At 45.4% G+C, this 15,240-nt stretch overlaps 1 protein-coding gene across 1 annotated transcript in view; it reads right to left on the reverse strand.

The window, feature by feature from the left end:
- The window catches only part of LOC127582049 (adenylate kinase isoenzyme 1-like), a 102,074-nt gene that overhangs the window by 54,051 nt on the left and 32,783 nt on the right, over positions 1-15,240 (reverse strand). The window contains exon 7 of the mRNA XM_052037005.1: positions 8,198-8,282. Within this exon, the coding sequence (XP_051892965.1) occupies positions 8,198-8,282 (85 nt within the window). The remainder of the gene's footprint in view (positions 1-8,197; positions 8,283-15,240) is intronic.

Raw genomic sequence — 15,240 nt, forward strand, 5'->3', positions numbered from 1 at the left:
TTTTAAAAGAGGCATTGGAAAAGAGGAGAGGCTTTGGGAGGGAATTCCAGAGCTTGGGCCTTGGAGCTAAAGGCACAGCCACTAATGGTGGCCTAGTGGATACAGGGATGAGCAAGGGGCCAGCGTTGGAGGATGGCAGGGCCAGGGGAAGTTATGCAATTCAGAAGGGGCTCTAGGAGTAGTATTGATCTCACCAACGGGCAACTTAGAGCCCTGAGAGGGGATCCAAACTTTAGTCAAGGCAGGATGACAGTCTGATGTTCAGTTCAAAATACAGCTCCTCTGGGAGCTCAGCACTGCACTGAGGCACTCAAGTCTCTGACTTGTAGCTTTGACCCACAACCATCTTACTCAGGAGCAGAGTGTAACCACTGATGATGACAGAAGCTAGTACAGATAATCAGAGCTTCACGTGAACTTGTCCGTTTGCCAACTGATGCTTCCCCCCCATCATCAACATTTAAGTGCTTGGATGAATTAGGTCCCATGTAAACATATTGATTGGGAGCAGGATTAGGTCATTCAGCATTTTAAGCCTCTGCCACCATTGAATTAGATCGTAGCTGATCCAGATGTAATCTCAATTCAGCATTCCTATGTGGTGACCTTTCACTCCCTTGCTAATCAAATATCCATCTCCTTCTGTCTTAAAAATATTTAAAGACTCTGCTTCCACAACCTCTCAAAGAAGAAATTTTCAAACATTCACAACCCTGAGAGAAAAAAAAATTCTAATTTTCCCTCAAGAGGAAACATCCTTCTCGTATCCTCCCGGTCAAGACCATGCAGAATCTTATTTGTATCAATCAAGTCCCATCCCATTCTTCTAAACTCCAGCGTACAATAGCCCAGCCTCTCCAATGTTTCTTCACAAGGCAACCCACTTTTCCCAGGTACTGGTCTAGTAAACCTTCTGCTTCCTATACATTAACATCCCTCCTTAAATGAGGAGACCACAATAGCTTAGAAAGCAGTCTCACCAGTGCCCTCCATAATTAAAGCATAACCTCTCTACTTTTGTATTCAATTCCCTCGGCAATAAACAAGGACATTTTGTCAGTTTTGCTAATTACTTGCAGTACCTGCATACTAGCCATTGGGGAATCATTCACTAGAGCAGCTGGATCCCTCTGCACCTCACAGCTCTGCAGTCTCTCATCATTTAGATAAAATACTCCTTTCTTAATTTTTCCTGCCAAAATGGACAATTTCATACCTTCCCACCTTATATTCTATCTGCAGGTCTTTGCCCACTCACTTACCCTATCAATATCTCTTATAATCTCTTCACAATTTACATCCGTATCTATCTTTGTGTCATTGGCAAATTTAGCAACCATATTTGGCACTTTCACCCAAAGTCTTTTATGTAAATTGTAAAAAGCTGAGACTTCAGCACTGATCCCTGGGATAAAGCACCCATCACTTCTTGCCAACCAAAAATAAAAGAACCATTTATGCGTACACTCTGGTTCCTGTTCACCAGCCAACATTCTATCCAGATTAAGATGTTGCCTCCAAAACCATCAATGTTTCTTTTCCCCAATAACCTTCGATGCAGCATCTTATCAAATGCCTTCTGGAAATTTCAATACAGTACATTCACTGGTTTCCCCAATATCCGCAGCACATAGTGTTTCTTCAAAGAACTCTATCAATGTCCCACGGCTCTATTGGGGCAACCAGTCAATGAATCATGCACACGATACCAGGACACACAGGGGTCCATGCTCCAACTGCACACTAATTGTGGGCAAGTCAGTCACTCAGCACATTTTAGTCCATCACAATTTCTGAAACAAAGCCAAATGTCTCCTGTCCTACCCAGAAGTAGATTCCCAATAATCTACTCTCTCAGAGAGATACAAACAACCTGATAACATTACTCAGTGAAGAGCAGGACTATATTCCCCAGGACCAAATATTAATCAACGTTTCTGAAAGTGATTAACATGCCTTTGACACGCTGCTATTTGTGGCATCTTCCTGTGCACAAATTGACTGCTACACTTCTTACAATGTAACAGTGACTGCACTTAGAAAAATACTTCACTGCTGTAAGGTGCTACCTGGGACAGTGAGATCAGAACCGGAACATATTTCTTCCTTGATCAGGCTTCCAATATCAGGGATAATTCTTTCCCCGTGGGCCATGAAATGGAATGGAATAGCTTCACTGTGTTCACCAGGGGCAGGGGACTCGGACTCAGGCAGGAGTGAATGAGAGACCAAACATAATGTCAATATACCCAAGTGCTCCCAGTAACCATGGCAGGGGTTCCGGGCATCAAAGACGTGAACATCCCTTAATATAGAATCCAACACATGAAACCAGGAGCAATGCAAAAAGATAATCCCTCCTCTGAAATGCAGCACCAGTTAGATAAAGGCTGCCCAACTCACTGAGGCTCACATTCTACTTTCCTAATGACACCATCCAACAGTAACTGAACAAAAATCAGCTGGCAGATTAGGCTGGGTACTTCGCTGAATGTCCCATCAGAGTACACAGGCACACACCCCTCTTCATGGCCCGTCACCCATAATCTCAGGTCTGGACAAAGGTCTCTGACCTGAAACGTTCACTGTTTTTCTCTCTCCACTGACGTCGCCTGCCCTGCTGAATATTTCCGGCATTCTTCTGTTTTTATTCTACTGTCAACGATCAGAGGTGACTGAGCCAAGGAATTAAATGGGAAATGAGAAACTTTGCATTGCCTCGGGTTGTGATTTTGGATTTATTTCCGACTGGGTGTTGGAAGCGGGGTCAGTAGTCACATTCAAAAGGGAATTGGTTGGGTACTTCACGGCGAGACATTTGCAGGGCTGGAGGAAAGAAAAGGTGAGCAGGATTAATTAGAAAGTTCTTACTAAGAGCCAGCATGGGAACAACAGGCCAAGTGGCCTTCTTGCGTGCTGAATGAGCCTCAGAATGCCAAACAGCCAAAGAGGATTCCAAACTCAAATAAGACAGACTGCCTCAGATCTCTGGGCTTGGTGCCAGGACCTACATTTGGACAATCTTCAAGTCCCTAGGCAGATATCATTGTACTGTTGATGTGCGTGATACTTTGTATAGTAAAACTGGAGCTTATGGCCAATTCTTCCTTTCTGGCAATCTCCAAAAATTTCCAGTTAACTCATAAGGAATTGTCGCTTTTCAATCTGCTGAGAGCATTTCTTTGTTTATTGTTAACTTGCAGGTAAGCGGATTCCTTGATTTATTAAGTGCAGAAAGAAGAGGACTTTTTTTAAAAAAAACAGCAGAATTAACTATCTAATTAAAAGCTTCCAGGAAGAGTCTCCAGGCAAAAATAACCAGCAGCTTTGCAATGGAGTGGCTAAGATATACAAGATCTATCTATACAAGATAAATAGTGCTCAACTCTGAAATTATGCTCTGAATTTCTTTACATTTGACTGATGTGGATTTCAATGGATGAGGAGTTTCAGTCATGATTTTTATATCAATAATTTTAAATCAATTGCTCCTGTCCCCCAATAATTCAAACTACAATTTCTGTTCTTTGCTCAATTCTCATTGGCAAATAATCCGTGCTAGAAATTCTTTCTATTGCAAAACACTTTGTGAGCTTTGTGAAGGCATTTAATGAGCTGGGATGTCCAACTGGTCATCTGCCCAGGAGTTCCCGCTAGTTTGTGTCCATGACGTGCGCTGCTCGCTGTCCAGTGACAGGCCTGCTGAGCTCCTGGCCAACCCCATTTCGCAGGGAGACCACGTGACCAGCCCTTGTGCACACCAGTGACATCCCTTCCTTCTTTTCACGGGAGATTGACGAAGAAAACCTCAAAGTTTTCTTAGCAGTGTCCTTTCCTAGGCTGGGAATGGCCTCAAGAAGGACATAAGGCAGAAAAGTCAATGAGGATTCCCTGTCAATCATCTAGAGCAAGTGGGAATTTAAAAAGTGTCTCAAATATTTTTGAACATATTAAAATTAGGACCAGATTCATTCCACACATGCCCCCCACAACTTTCCCATTGTTAGAGTCTCTAACATCCCATCCCAACCAATCACTTGATTCACCAGACCTACGTCCCAGTTCAACGTGTGTCCAATACCACCCAACCAATCACAGACCTGACCTTCCTGTTGCTAGGAAAGGTGTAACTGGTCAGAGTGAAGGAGGGAGCCTTGGGACGTGACTAGCCGGGATCAGGTGAGAAGCATCTGAAGGTCGTGACAGGAAGGAGAAGCACAGGGCCAGGAGTACCGAAGGCCATGGAGAGAGTGGTCAAAGAAAAGGCCAGAAAACATTTAAAGTGGAAGGGATTTTGGACCATGGTCTGTTTCATGCATTCAACAATGCGGCGGGAAGGTGGGGGGGGGGGAAGAGAGATTCGGGAAGTGGGCAAGGTGAATCTAAAGGCCAGGTTAGTGAACGCAAATCTCCCGTGTTCCCCACTCGATCTCTACACATACAGGCACTCTAAAGTCCCCGGATATCCAGCAGAAGCAGGGATCCCAGAATTTCCTAATTAGGCAACCTGAATCCAATTACCAAGTGCTTGCCGCCAATCCTGGTGAGCCGACTCTACGTACTCTTAAAGGACGTTTTTGACTTAAAAGGGGGTCCCAAAATGACGAAGTATTCCAATAGCAACAATTTGAATAGATTCATCATGGCCCCTGTACTGTTTATGAAAGTTCAAAGTCCTATAGGCCAATGAAAGGTCGTCAACCTGAAACATTAACTATTTCTTTCTCCACAGTTGCTGCCTGACCTTCCAAATACTTCCAGCCCCTTTTATTTCAGATTTTCAGCAAGTGCGGCATTTTGCTTTTGTCCCAGAGTGCACTAGTCATTTTATTATTCTTTATATTCTTATATTTAGTCTTTTCAGTAAAGCTCGTCTTTCAAAATCCCTGGGGCTTGTCTTTCCAAAGAGCGGTTGCCAAGAATAAAATGTGCCTATTTGTGCATTCCCCAGTAAGCTCGAACCACTCCTTGCAGATATGTAATTGGATAATCACTGCATGTGACAAATTGTACTATATCGACAGGAGTGAACAATGCTAACGTTCTAGTGTCTCTGATGGACTAACATGCTGCCATGGTTGAATTGCTGGCATCATCTGCAGGCAGTGAGAGGAGGTTAAAAGCAGTGCCATATGTGGGAGAGCAGGCTGAAGCACGTCTACATTAGGTCTGAGTCTTGACTGATACAACTTGTTTTGGAGACACAAGAGACTGCAAATGCTGGAATCTGGATCAACGCAGCAGGTCAGGCAGCATCTGTGGAGGAAAAGGACGGCCAACGTTTCGGGTAGAGTCTCTTCCAGATCCAGAACGTCGACTGTCCATTTCCCTCCTCGGATGCTGCCTGACCCGCTGAGTTCCTCCAGCGCTTTGTGTGCAACTTGTGAGTGATGGTGAGGACATAAGCTGTGCCCGAGATGGATGACCAGATGTAACTGGCTATCTCTGCCTTCACTGACTTTGGCCACACTTGTCAGGTCATCGAGCTTCTTGTTGCACAATAACCCGGTTGTCCCAGCATTGATGTACATGGCCGTCTGCTCCCACTGCCTGCTGACCAGGTGCTCAGAGGGCCTCCTGGGCCTTAGTGTACACAAAACAACTCTTCCTTTTTACCACCTCCACTCAAAGCCTCCAGAACAGTGTCCCAAAACCTTGGAGCTTGTTCTCTGCCAACCTGTCTCATTCTTTGCCATTGCCCAGGTCAGATTTGCTCTCTGCTCCAGCCACAGCCCCCATCCCATTTAACCAGTGGTCCCTCGCGACACTGGATGTACTCAGCCAATCAACAGCAGTCAGGATGAAGGCAGCACAAAGTCAGCAGTGCGATCGATGGGTTAAGCTCGACTCTTAATGCTCACACCCATTTTGGGGAGCTATTGACCAGAGTATCCCCACCCTGCAGCCTGGTGCTAAGGAATGTTCATGGAGGTTTTTCTTTTAAAATCAAATCTCTAGCCTGAAAAACCACCTACCACCTGGAATTGCTGGCTTTTCCCTACTTAACTGGGCAGGGATTCAGGACTCTCCCTGCCTGAAATCCTGGTCCTGGCTGATCAAAATCCTCGGAACATCTCTGGAGTGGCACGGGCTCGGTAAGTCGAACTGCTGCCTCACAGCTCCAGCAAGGTCCCCAGGGTTCAGACTTGACCTCCAGTGCTGATGGTGCAGAGATGCATAACGTGAGATTTCCCCGGGTGCTCCGACTTCCTCCCACATCCCAAAGACACACAGGTTGGTCAGCTAATTGGTCACAATAAATCTGGGTGGAGTTAAGGGGAATGTTGGGGGTGGGGGGAGGGGGTGTTATATATTTTCTTTAAATGGGATCCATGTAAATGGGCAGTGAATGGCCTGCATGGACTCAGTAGGCTGAAGGGCCTGTATGACTCTGTGAGCTGCCCCGTGCTCTCCAAGTCAGCAAGGCAGCAGAAACCGCTGTAGGTTTCCTGGCACACTGGCCGAGAGACCTGCTGCTGATCCCGTGCTGGGTTAACCCGGAGACCCGCTCACTTCAGTGGGAAGCAGCACAGCAGAGAGATGGGTCAACGTGAGGATAATTTCCTTCCCCCTTTGATATAATTAGGCTGATTTACAATACATTAACTTTCAAAAAAATGTTTTCTAGTAATACATTACTTAATTTCTTTTCTAAAATAATAGTTTTAATGGATTTTGAGCGCTTCGGGATGTTAGCAACAGTTACAAATACTCAATCCCTTTGACAGCCTGGGCCAGGCCTTAAATTCTGGGGTGGGGCCTACAGTTACCATTGGAAATGGACTGGCCTGGGTCTTGCCAATCAGCTGGCAGTAGAAGGCTCGGCCTCAGGTAAGAGTCGGAGTAGAGGCAGGAGAGCTGTTCGCCTGTCTGTGGAAGTCCCAGTCTGACAAACAGCTGGAACCGGTTCCACTTTAAACAGTCCCTGCTGATGGGTTCACAGAGAATGCTCGCTTAACAATTCAACGGATCTCACTCTCCAGTAGATTCCATGTTAAACTCCATCAGGCGGGACACCTGCCTGGTCATTTAGAGGGGCGAGACAGACTGCTTAGTCCTGCAGGAGACGCATCCACTGTCAACTAACGCTGCTGAGGGAACATTATCAATTATCCAATTACTAAGGAACAAAATGGAGCATAAATCTGATATAAATACATCTCACTCTCACTCACAGATGGGTCACAGTAAATGGGAGTTACTAGCATACCAGATCTAACAGTATTCAAATCTTGTACCACTTATAGAAGATAAGCGTGTGAAATGAATGTATTATTCAACAGGCTCTTGTATGATAATATATTCAGCACGGGGACTGGGATAATTCCCCTCACACTGTCTGCTACCTTGCATAGTCCTCTCATTTCAGAATATTTAAATGACAAATCCCAGTGCTGGTCTAAATTTCCATTTCTGTAGCTTGATGATCTTATCATTGCAAATATAATGAAGTGCATAAGCAGTGAAGTGGGGCTCTGAGACTGCCACTTTATGAAGCTCGTTCCTCATGGGGAAGAGTTAGGAAAGCAGAATTATGTAGTGACATGTGCAAAAGTCACTTGGCCCAACCGGTAGGTGACGGCAATAATTCCCTGCATAGGGCTTGAGGTTCCCTTGATCTTCATCCTCCATTTCTCCCACCTCTTACCCAACCTATTCACAATGATGGTCATGGTCTGTGACATGCTTGCTGCTACAGTGAGATCCCAGCCTCATAAACCTCGGTTAGCACCCTCCCTAGCTCTCTGTCCTAAACATATCAAACAGGGCAAGAAAATCAAAAAATTCAGATGCTGGAAATCTGAAAACACAGAAAATGAGTCTGGTACGATACACTAAGTCTGTTTCTCCCTCTACAGATGCTGCCCGACCTGCTGAGAGTTTCCAGCATTGCCTGTTGGAACCAGGCCATTACTCTGACTAGCCTGTGCTGGTATTTATAAGTCTCCTCTCATCCCAAAAGACCGTGCATCTTAGCTGAATTTTAATCACGGATCAGGGAGTGAAACTAGAACAATTGTAAGAAAGTCAACAAGTTGTCTCAGGGAAAACAACCAATCCGTCCTTGTAAAAGGAGTATCTGCTGATGAGGGAATTGCTTCCAAGAATCCCTTCCTGTTTGGTGTGTTACATCCTTAGAACTTCCTGTGTTGCAGATCAGAGGGAGGTCACAGTACTTTCCCAAAACACATCTTACCGTATCTTCCTGTCGAGAACAGTCTCTCCACAACCACAGCATTGATATCATTGAATATTTCATCCTCTTCACGATCAGCATCCAACTGGAATACAATGGGAAATAAGAAAGGAAAAATAAATCTTCCACACTGCACGAAGTCACTGCCCACCCTAACTGGGTGTCTCAAAATAATAACTACTATTCATACAGCGCTTTTCACAGGAGTGCAATAAGATGTACAATTGACATCCAACAAGATATTAGGACAATTGGCAAAAGGTTTGAGACAGTTAATGCATGCATTTTAGCAGCTTCTTAAACAGAGGAAAGGATTGGGCTGAGGGAACATGCAATGGGAAAGCCTGCGAATCTTTGGAGGAAGGCAAAGTTGGATATGGTGCTGTACCAAATCAAATCAACCAACGTTCCTGGCCTGAACCCCGAATCCAGCCACTTGGCCAAGTGATTGACTTGAGCAGAACAAGTGCCAGATCAGGGGATGAGAGCAAGCTGGGGTTTGTGCTTCCCACTGCTCTCTACTGTCCTCTACTGGAAACTTGAAAATATGCAAGTCTTAGTGATGGTTGAAACAAGCCTGCCAACTTGAAGGGCCTTCCAACCCTCTCAGGCCAGAATACAACAAGGGCATACATTTTTGATTCCCAGTTAATGAGCTCAAGGGAGAAGTTGGAAGCCGGCAGCAGGTGTGAGAATCGGCCTCAGGACTCATTAATTGCAAGAAACTGGCTCTGCCCCGTCAGAAGGGCTTGTCTCTTGAGCTTTGCCAAGTCCTGGGAGGTGGTGTGTGGGGCATGGATGGGATAGTGAGAGACAGTTGCAGAGTCAGGATGCCTGGGTCTCATCACCTCATCGCTCCACACAAGGCAATAGTCATCCAGTTTAAAATAATTTTGTCGGAACTTCTCAACAAGTGATGAGAGGTGATCTCGGCTCTCTCTCTTCCTCATGCACCTCCCCGCCCCAGCATCTGCACCTCTCCCCCACTGTACGATTTCATCCCATGTTTGCAGCTGCTTGGAGGAGATGGTAAAGTGTCAAAGCAGAGTTGACCACAAATGTGCTGCTCCATGCAGGGAGGTGGAGACCATGCGTTCCACAGATAATGCAGGCAGACGACAACAACAACCTGCCCGCAGGAGAAACCAACAAACAAACGGGTGCACAAAGCAAGCTAGGCAGAGAGTGCACAGCAGGTGAGGCAGAGTCTGTGGAGAGAAACAGGGTCGACGGACTTGTAGGGAAAATTGACCTGGAATTTCATGTCCTTCAAAAAAAATCACACAGTCCAGCTAGTTGGAGACACAAGTGACTACAGATGCTGGAATCTGGGGCCCTTTTCTCCCCCTTGTCTGCTTCCACCCATTACCCACCTACCTCTGTTACCTAACTCCACCCCTCTCCTGCATCTGCCTGTCATCCTTCACCCCTCCTCGGTCTACCTATCACCTACTGGCCAATCTCACCCCTCCCCCTGTATACTTCCATTTTCATTCTCAATCTGATGCAGGGTCTCCACAGAAAACGTTGACACTTCCTCCCCCCCCCGCCCCCAACTCCCACCCTACCCCCAACAGATACTGCTTGACCCACTGAGTTCCTCCAGCAGTTCGTTTTTTCGCTCCAGTTGAGCTAGCGATTGCCCTGACCGTCTTCTCTCAACCACAGTAAAGTGATGTTACTGGCACACTTCAGTAGCCTGGCCACTGATGCCAAGCTTGAACTTTGCCAATCTCCCCCAGTGGGGTTGCCACGCGCTCCCCAGTGGGGTTGCTGTGTAAGGTTTGTGCATTTCTGAAGGAAGCAGTGTGAGCTCCATGCCGTGTGTGAATTCAGCCTCATTAGATTACACACTGCAGAAAACAATCTGTCCACCGCAGACAAAAATCACATTACAATCAGCCCTCTTTTGTTTGCAAGAGGACTCAGTAGGCAGACTCTTGTCTCTCCCACTGGCACTGTGGCACTTCGTCCAATTCTCGTCTCTGTGACACTAAGTGGGAGGAACAAACCCTGCACAAATTTAAATGAGAACTCAATAGCCCTTAAAGGAAAATCTGTTAAATCCGGTTATCTCTGCTGTTGTATAGGCTCTTCCTTTGGAAGAACAGAACCAGGCGCCACTTCTGCCAAGGTGGAGGAGTGGTCCCAACGGTGGGGACACTGGAGGGAAGCAGGTGCCAGATAATCCCCTGAAGTAGCAGACTTAATGTCCATTCAGCTTGCTTCATTACATTATTTTAATTGGATGATCTCCGACTGACCCCATGAACTCTGGGCGGTGAGACGGGGAGAAAGAATGCCGGTGGATGGCAAACCTGCCCTGGAGAAATCTCAATTCCCCCAACACTGAATGACTAAGACATATAGTGGCCAAGTGAGTGTTGATCTACACCATGCTCCTTCATATCATTCACATCAGAGCAGCAACAGACTGCTGATGTTAACATGACCTCGTTTCACCACTTGGACTTCACTTTATTTCTGGTGTGATCGGTCTAGCAGCACATTCCACACACTCGAGACTTTTGTTCAGACACCTAGAGCCCTCCAATGCACGATTAACAGCAGAAACCTTTATTTTAATGACAATCAGGGTGATTTCAGCTTTGGTTAATAGTGTAAAAGGGGCTCTATCAATCCAATTTACACTTTAAAACTGATGATCAGGAAGGATGTAAAATGGGTTACTGATCCGATAGTCCCTCTCACACCATCCAAGTGTCCCCAGTATCATCAGGTCCACCTGCTTAAATGAAAGGAGCTATTCTTAAATGGATAAATCTCCTTAATCCTTTTATTGGTAAAACCAAATGAAATCCGAGACTCATATACACAAACAACATCAGATTTCTCAAAACTCCACTGCAAATGATATCATAAAACCAGCTGTTACAGCATAGTTTGGTGTGACAGTCACCAAATGTCAACAGCATGGGGGAACCATGTAAACAGAATTACACGGGGCAGGGATTTTATGGAGTGACTCACTGTTTAAACGGTGATATTAAAGTTTGAATGGTTTGCAACAACTGGGGGTATAGAGAGGAGGCTTCAGGATGGGAATTTATGAAAGAAACTTAATGCATCCAGTACATTACATTTCTTCTGAATTGGACACTCATTTCTAACATACAAAACTTTGTTTCTTCACGCCAACCAATCCTGAAGGTGTCTTGTGAAGATTGTCTAATTATATCTAATTAAAACGGTTAACAGAACTAGTGCCATTGAGCCTATCCCAACCGACATGGTGAAAGTGGGCACTTGAACACTTCAGTTGTAATCAGCAACTCCGCGGAGAGATAAAATAATCCGTGAAATTCCACTCCAACTCCTGGATACAGGATCTGTTTCTGTCTTATAACATCAAATTGGGATCAAATTGGGAGTAATCTGTCGACAACTGCACCTCCTCCAGAGAAGCCTGAAACATTAAGGGATTTCAGGCCTGAATTATTTACTTGAAAGTCCAGGGGCTGCCCATCACGTGTAGAGGGATGAATTTCCACCATGTACATGCATGTTCCAAACGCTGCTCACACTCCGGACACCCTGTGCCAAGTTTCCCCGGTGTTACTGCGGTAAGTGGTGCCAAGGTTATGACCTGGCTCTGGCTGAAGAAGTGGAACCAGAACTCGTCCTCTTCCACAGCAGTCAACCTTGCCTGAATGAATGATGTCCTTGCCTCTGGTCAGGTCAGGTGGTGGTTCAAGTCCCGCTCCAGTGAGTGCTGCCCTATCAGAGATGCTGTTTTGTTGGACGAGATACCAAACCCCAGCCTTATCAGCCCCCTCAGATGGGCGTAAACAGGGTACGGTGCTGTTGTGATTAATGTACCAGACCAACAACCAAAAGTCCAGACTGTCGATCCAACGATGGTGACTGGGACATTTATATTCAAGAAAATAAATAAACATAAAAACCTGCAATTTAATGGGAAGCATGCCTTGGTCACAGAAACCATGTAAAAACCCATCTGTTTCTCCTTATGAGGAGGAGATACGTCGTCCTTACTCATTCTGGCCTACATGTGATCCCAGACCAACCAATGTGGTTGATTCTGAACCATCTCCTCAGTCTAAGAACAATTAGGGATGGACAATAAATGTTGACAATGCCAATGAAGTCCACATCCAGTGAATGAATAAATAAAAAGATCCCATGGCACTACTCATTGAAGAGGATTTAAGTGTCTTAGTCTTCACAGTAGTGCTCCATAGCCTTCTAAAGACCTGTCCCTCTGCAGAATGTGACTGGTGAGCCAGTCAACTAGCACACATGGAGACAGTCCATAAGACCCTGTTTGCTTTTCTGTGACTACAATTTGATTCCAATTTCTCAGTTAAAACAGCTAACTAATTCCTGGCTTGCAAGAAAAAAAAAATTCTCCAAACCTCTTCTCCCCTGGCAACCTACGTCCAATCATTAAGAGTGAGTGATTCCTCTCGAGGCTAAAGGAGAGTAGGTGAGACAAAAAGGTTTCTAGCTGGGCTGTTGCTGTATGATATGTTAATTGGATGATTCATTTAGACATCTGACTGAAGATTGGAAATAAAATGTCCATGAGAGGAGGGCTTGTGTTGTAGAGTTTGCCTTTGTTCGATCTGTTCACCTCCACCATTTTGCAGATAATAAAAGCCTGAAGCCATTTCTCCAGTTGTTCCAATTCTTGTCAATTTTGAGCCTTCAATTTCTTGCTAATACTTGCCTTTCTCTGAAGGTGCTGTGCCTTGCTGGTCTGTAGTTCTAGAGGAGTTAACATAGTCCCCGTTGTCCCTGGTATACAAATTCTACATCTGTGCCTCTGGCAGATATCAGCAGTGTTCTCTTAGAAATGTCATGGTTTCTCCTGGAAATCGTAGCCCGGAATCATGCAGATTCCTGTATTTGAATGCATTCATTCCATGGGTAAAAGAGGACTGCTCGTTTCATTTGAGGTATTTTCTAGGAGGGAGAATGGAGAGAGCAGAGGCAGAATTGAAGCTTAGAAGATACAGGCAAGTTCAAAGAAAAATCCTTGAAGAAAGCTGCACTGGAGATTTTAGAAATTTCCTTGTGCTAAACCCGATGAATAATAATCAGCCTGAAGTTTTAACTGTACAGAGGGAGCTAGGATCAGCACAATGGATCTAAACATCCTCCTCAAGTTTTTATGATGGGCGAATCAAAACCATTGTTCACCCCATGCCTCCCCATATCCAGTGTCACACCCTGTTGATTTAATACACAGATCACAGCCGCTTCTGGTATTTTGCTAAGCTTGCAAACTGCAATAATGTAGGCCCCCCGCCTGCCCGTGGGGTGGACTTGGCTTGGAACTGAATTCTCTTTTCATTTCTTCACGTGATGTGTGCATCCCTGGCCAGCACAGAATTTATTGCCCACTTCTAATTGTTCCTGCTATGCTCACTAATAATAACCAGGGTCACCGTACTGAGATATCCTGTTTTATTTCATTACTGGAATTTAAATCCCCCTTCTGGACACTAATCCAGAAAATTTAGCTGCTTTGTAATGAATCCTTCTGATAGCATTTTTCTTAGCAGAGAGGTCTGCAATGGTTGTAGCATGACTTCGAAAAATAGGATTCAAGTAACAGTGCAGCTGAAATTCTACATTGGTGGGTTGGCGGTGGAGAGGGTCAGCAGCTTTAAATTCCTGCACGTTAACATATCAGATGATCTGTCCCGGGCCCAGGACATAAATGCAAATCACAAGGAATGCACTTTCTTAGAAAGTTAAGGAGCTTCAGCATGTCACTGAACACTCCAACGAGCTTCTGCAGATGTGCTGTTCAAAGCATCCTGACTGCTTTCACCATCGTCTGGTACGGCAATTCGAATGTGCACGAACGCAAGAAGTTCCAAAGACCATTGGATTCAGCCCAATACATCACGGGCACCTCCCTCCTCACCATCGGTAGTATCTATATCAGGTGCTGCCTCAAGAAGGCAACATCTGTCAAAGATCCCCACCATCTGGGCCATGCCATCTTCTCGCAACTACCATCGGGCAGGAGGTACAGAAGCCTGAAGTCCCACACCACCAGGTTCAAGAACAGCTACTTCCCTTCAACCATTCGGTTCCTGAACCAACCTGCACAACCCTAATCACTACCCCAGTATAGCAACACTATGGCCACTTTGCACTACAATGGACTTTGTTTTTGTTTGTTCTAATTGTGTTCTTTCTTGCGGTTGGGGAACCTCGTGCCTGGATTTTTATCTTGCCTCCACATCTAATATGTTTATCTTTCCTGTCCACGGGCTGCTTCTGGCATCTTCTGATCTTCTTCTTATAAGACTGAAGATTGTAGGGGCAACGGAAGACGGTGCAAGGGTGGAGCTCCGTGCTTTAAAGTCCGGCCTTCACCAACAGAGCAAGGATGTAGGGAGTGTGTACAGCATGAAGGAAGCCCAGCCCGAACAAGGGAGGGAAGTTCATACAAAAAGCACAGAGCCATCAGGAATCAGGAACGGAGAAACAGGAAGGGTAGTTATAGGGAAAGTGGGATTAGACAACTAGAAAGAACTTCAGAAGAAAGAGCAGTGACTGTGATGCTGCTGCTGAAGGGAACACTTCCATGCATCGCCTGCAGTGTGAAGAAATGACAAGTCCCGTTTCACGATATTTTTACATCACAACTTGATGTGGCCCATTAAAGGCTGAAGAGCCTGGCATTTTCTGCAGAGAGCACAATACCACTGAACTGCTGCTTTGTGCTAAGAAGCCGACTTAAGCACCATCTCCTCAAGGCACAACGTAGACTTACGCTTGACCTTAAACTGCATACCCCCAAAACTTGCACAGGGGTCCTGCTGGAGTCTATCATACCTCCTGTAAAGAGCAGGTGTTGAGATCCACGCCTTTTGTGGAATCTTCCAAAATACCTAATAAACAAACTCTCTCCCTTACAAGGCCATCAATCTCAGGGCAGGGTTTGTGGGCAAACACACAGGGAGGTTCCAGGAACACCCTCATTTTAGCCATATTTCCTTATGACATAGAAGGAGGCAATTTGAGACGGCAAGTCTATGCCA

This window comes from Pristis pectinata, chromosome 23 (genome assembly GCF_009764475.1).
Source record: "Pristis pectinata isolate sPriPec2 chromosome 23, sPriPec2.1.pri, whole genome shotgun sequence".
Lineage (NCBI taxonomy): Eukaryota > Metazoa > Chordata > Chondrichthyes > Rhinopristiformes > Pristidae > Pristis > Pristis pectinata.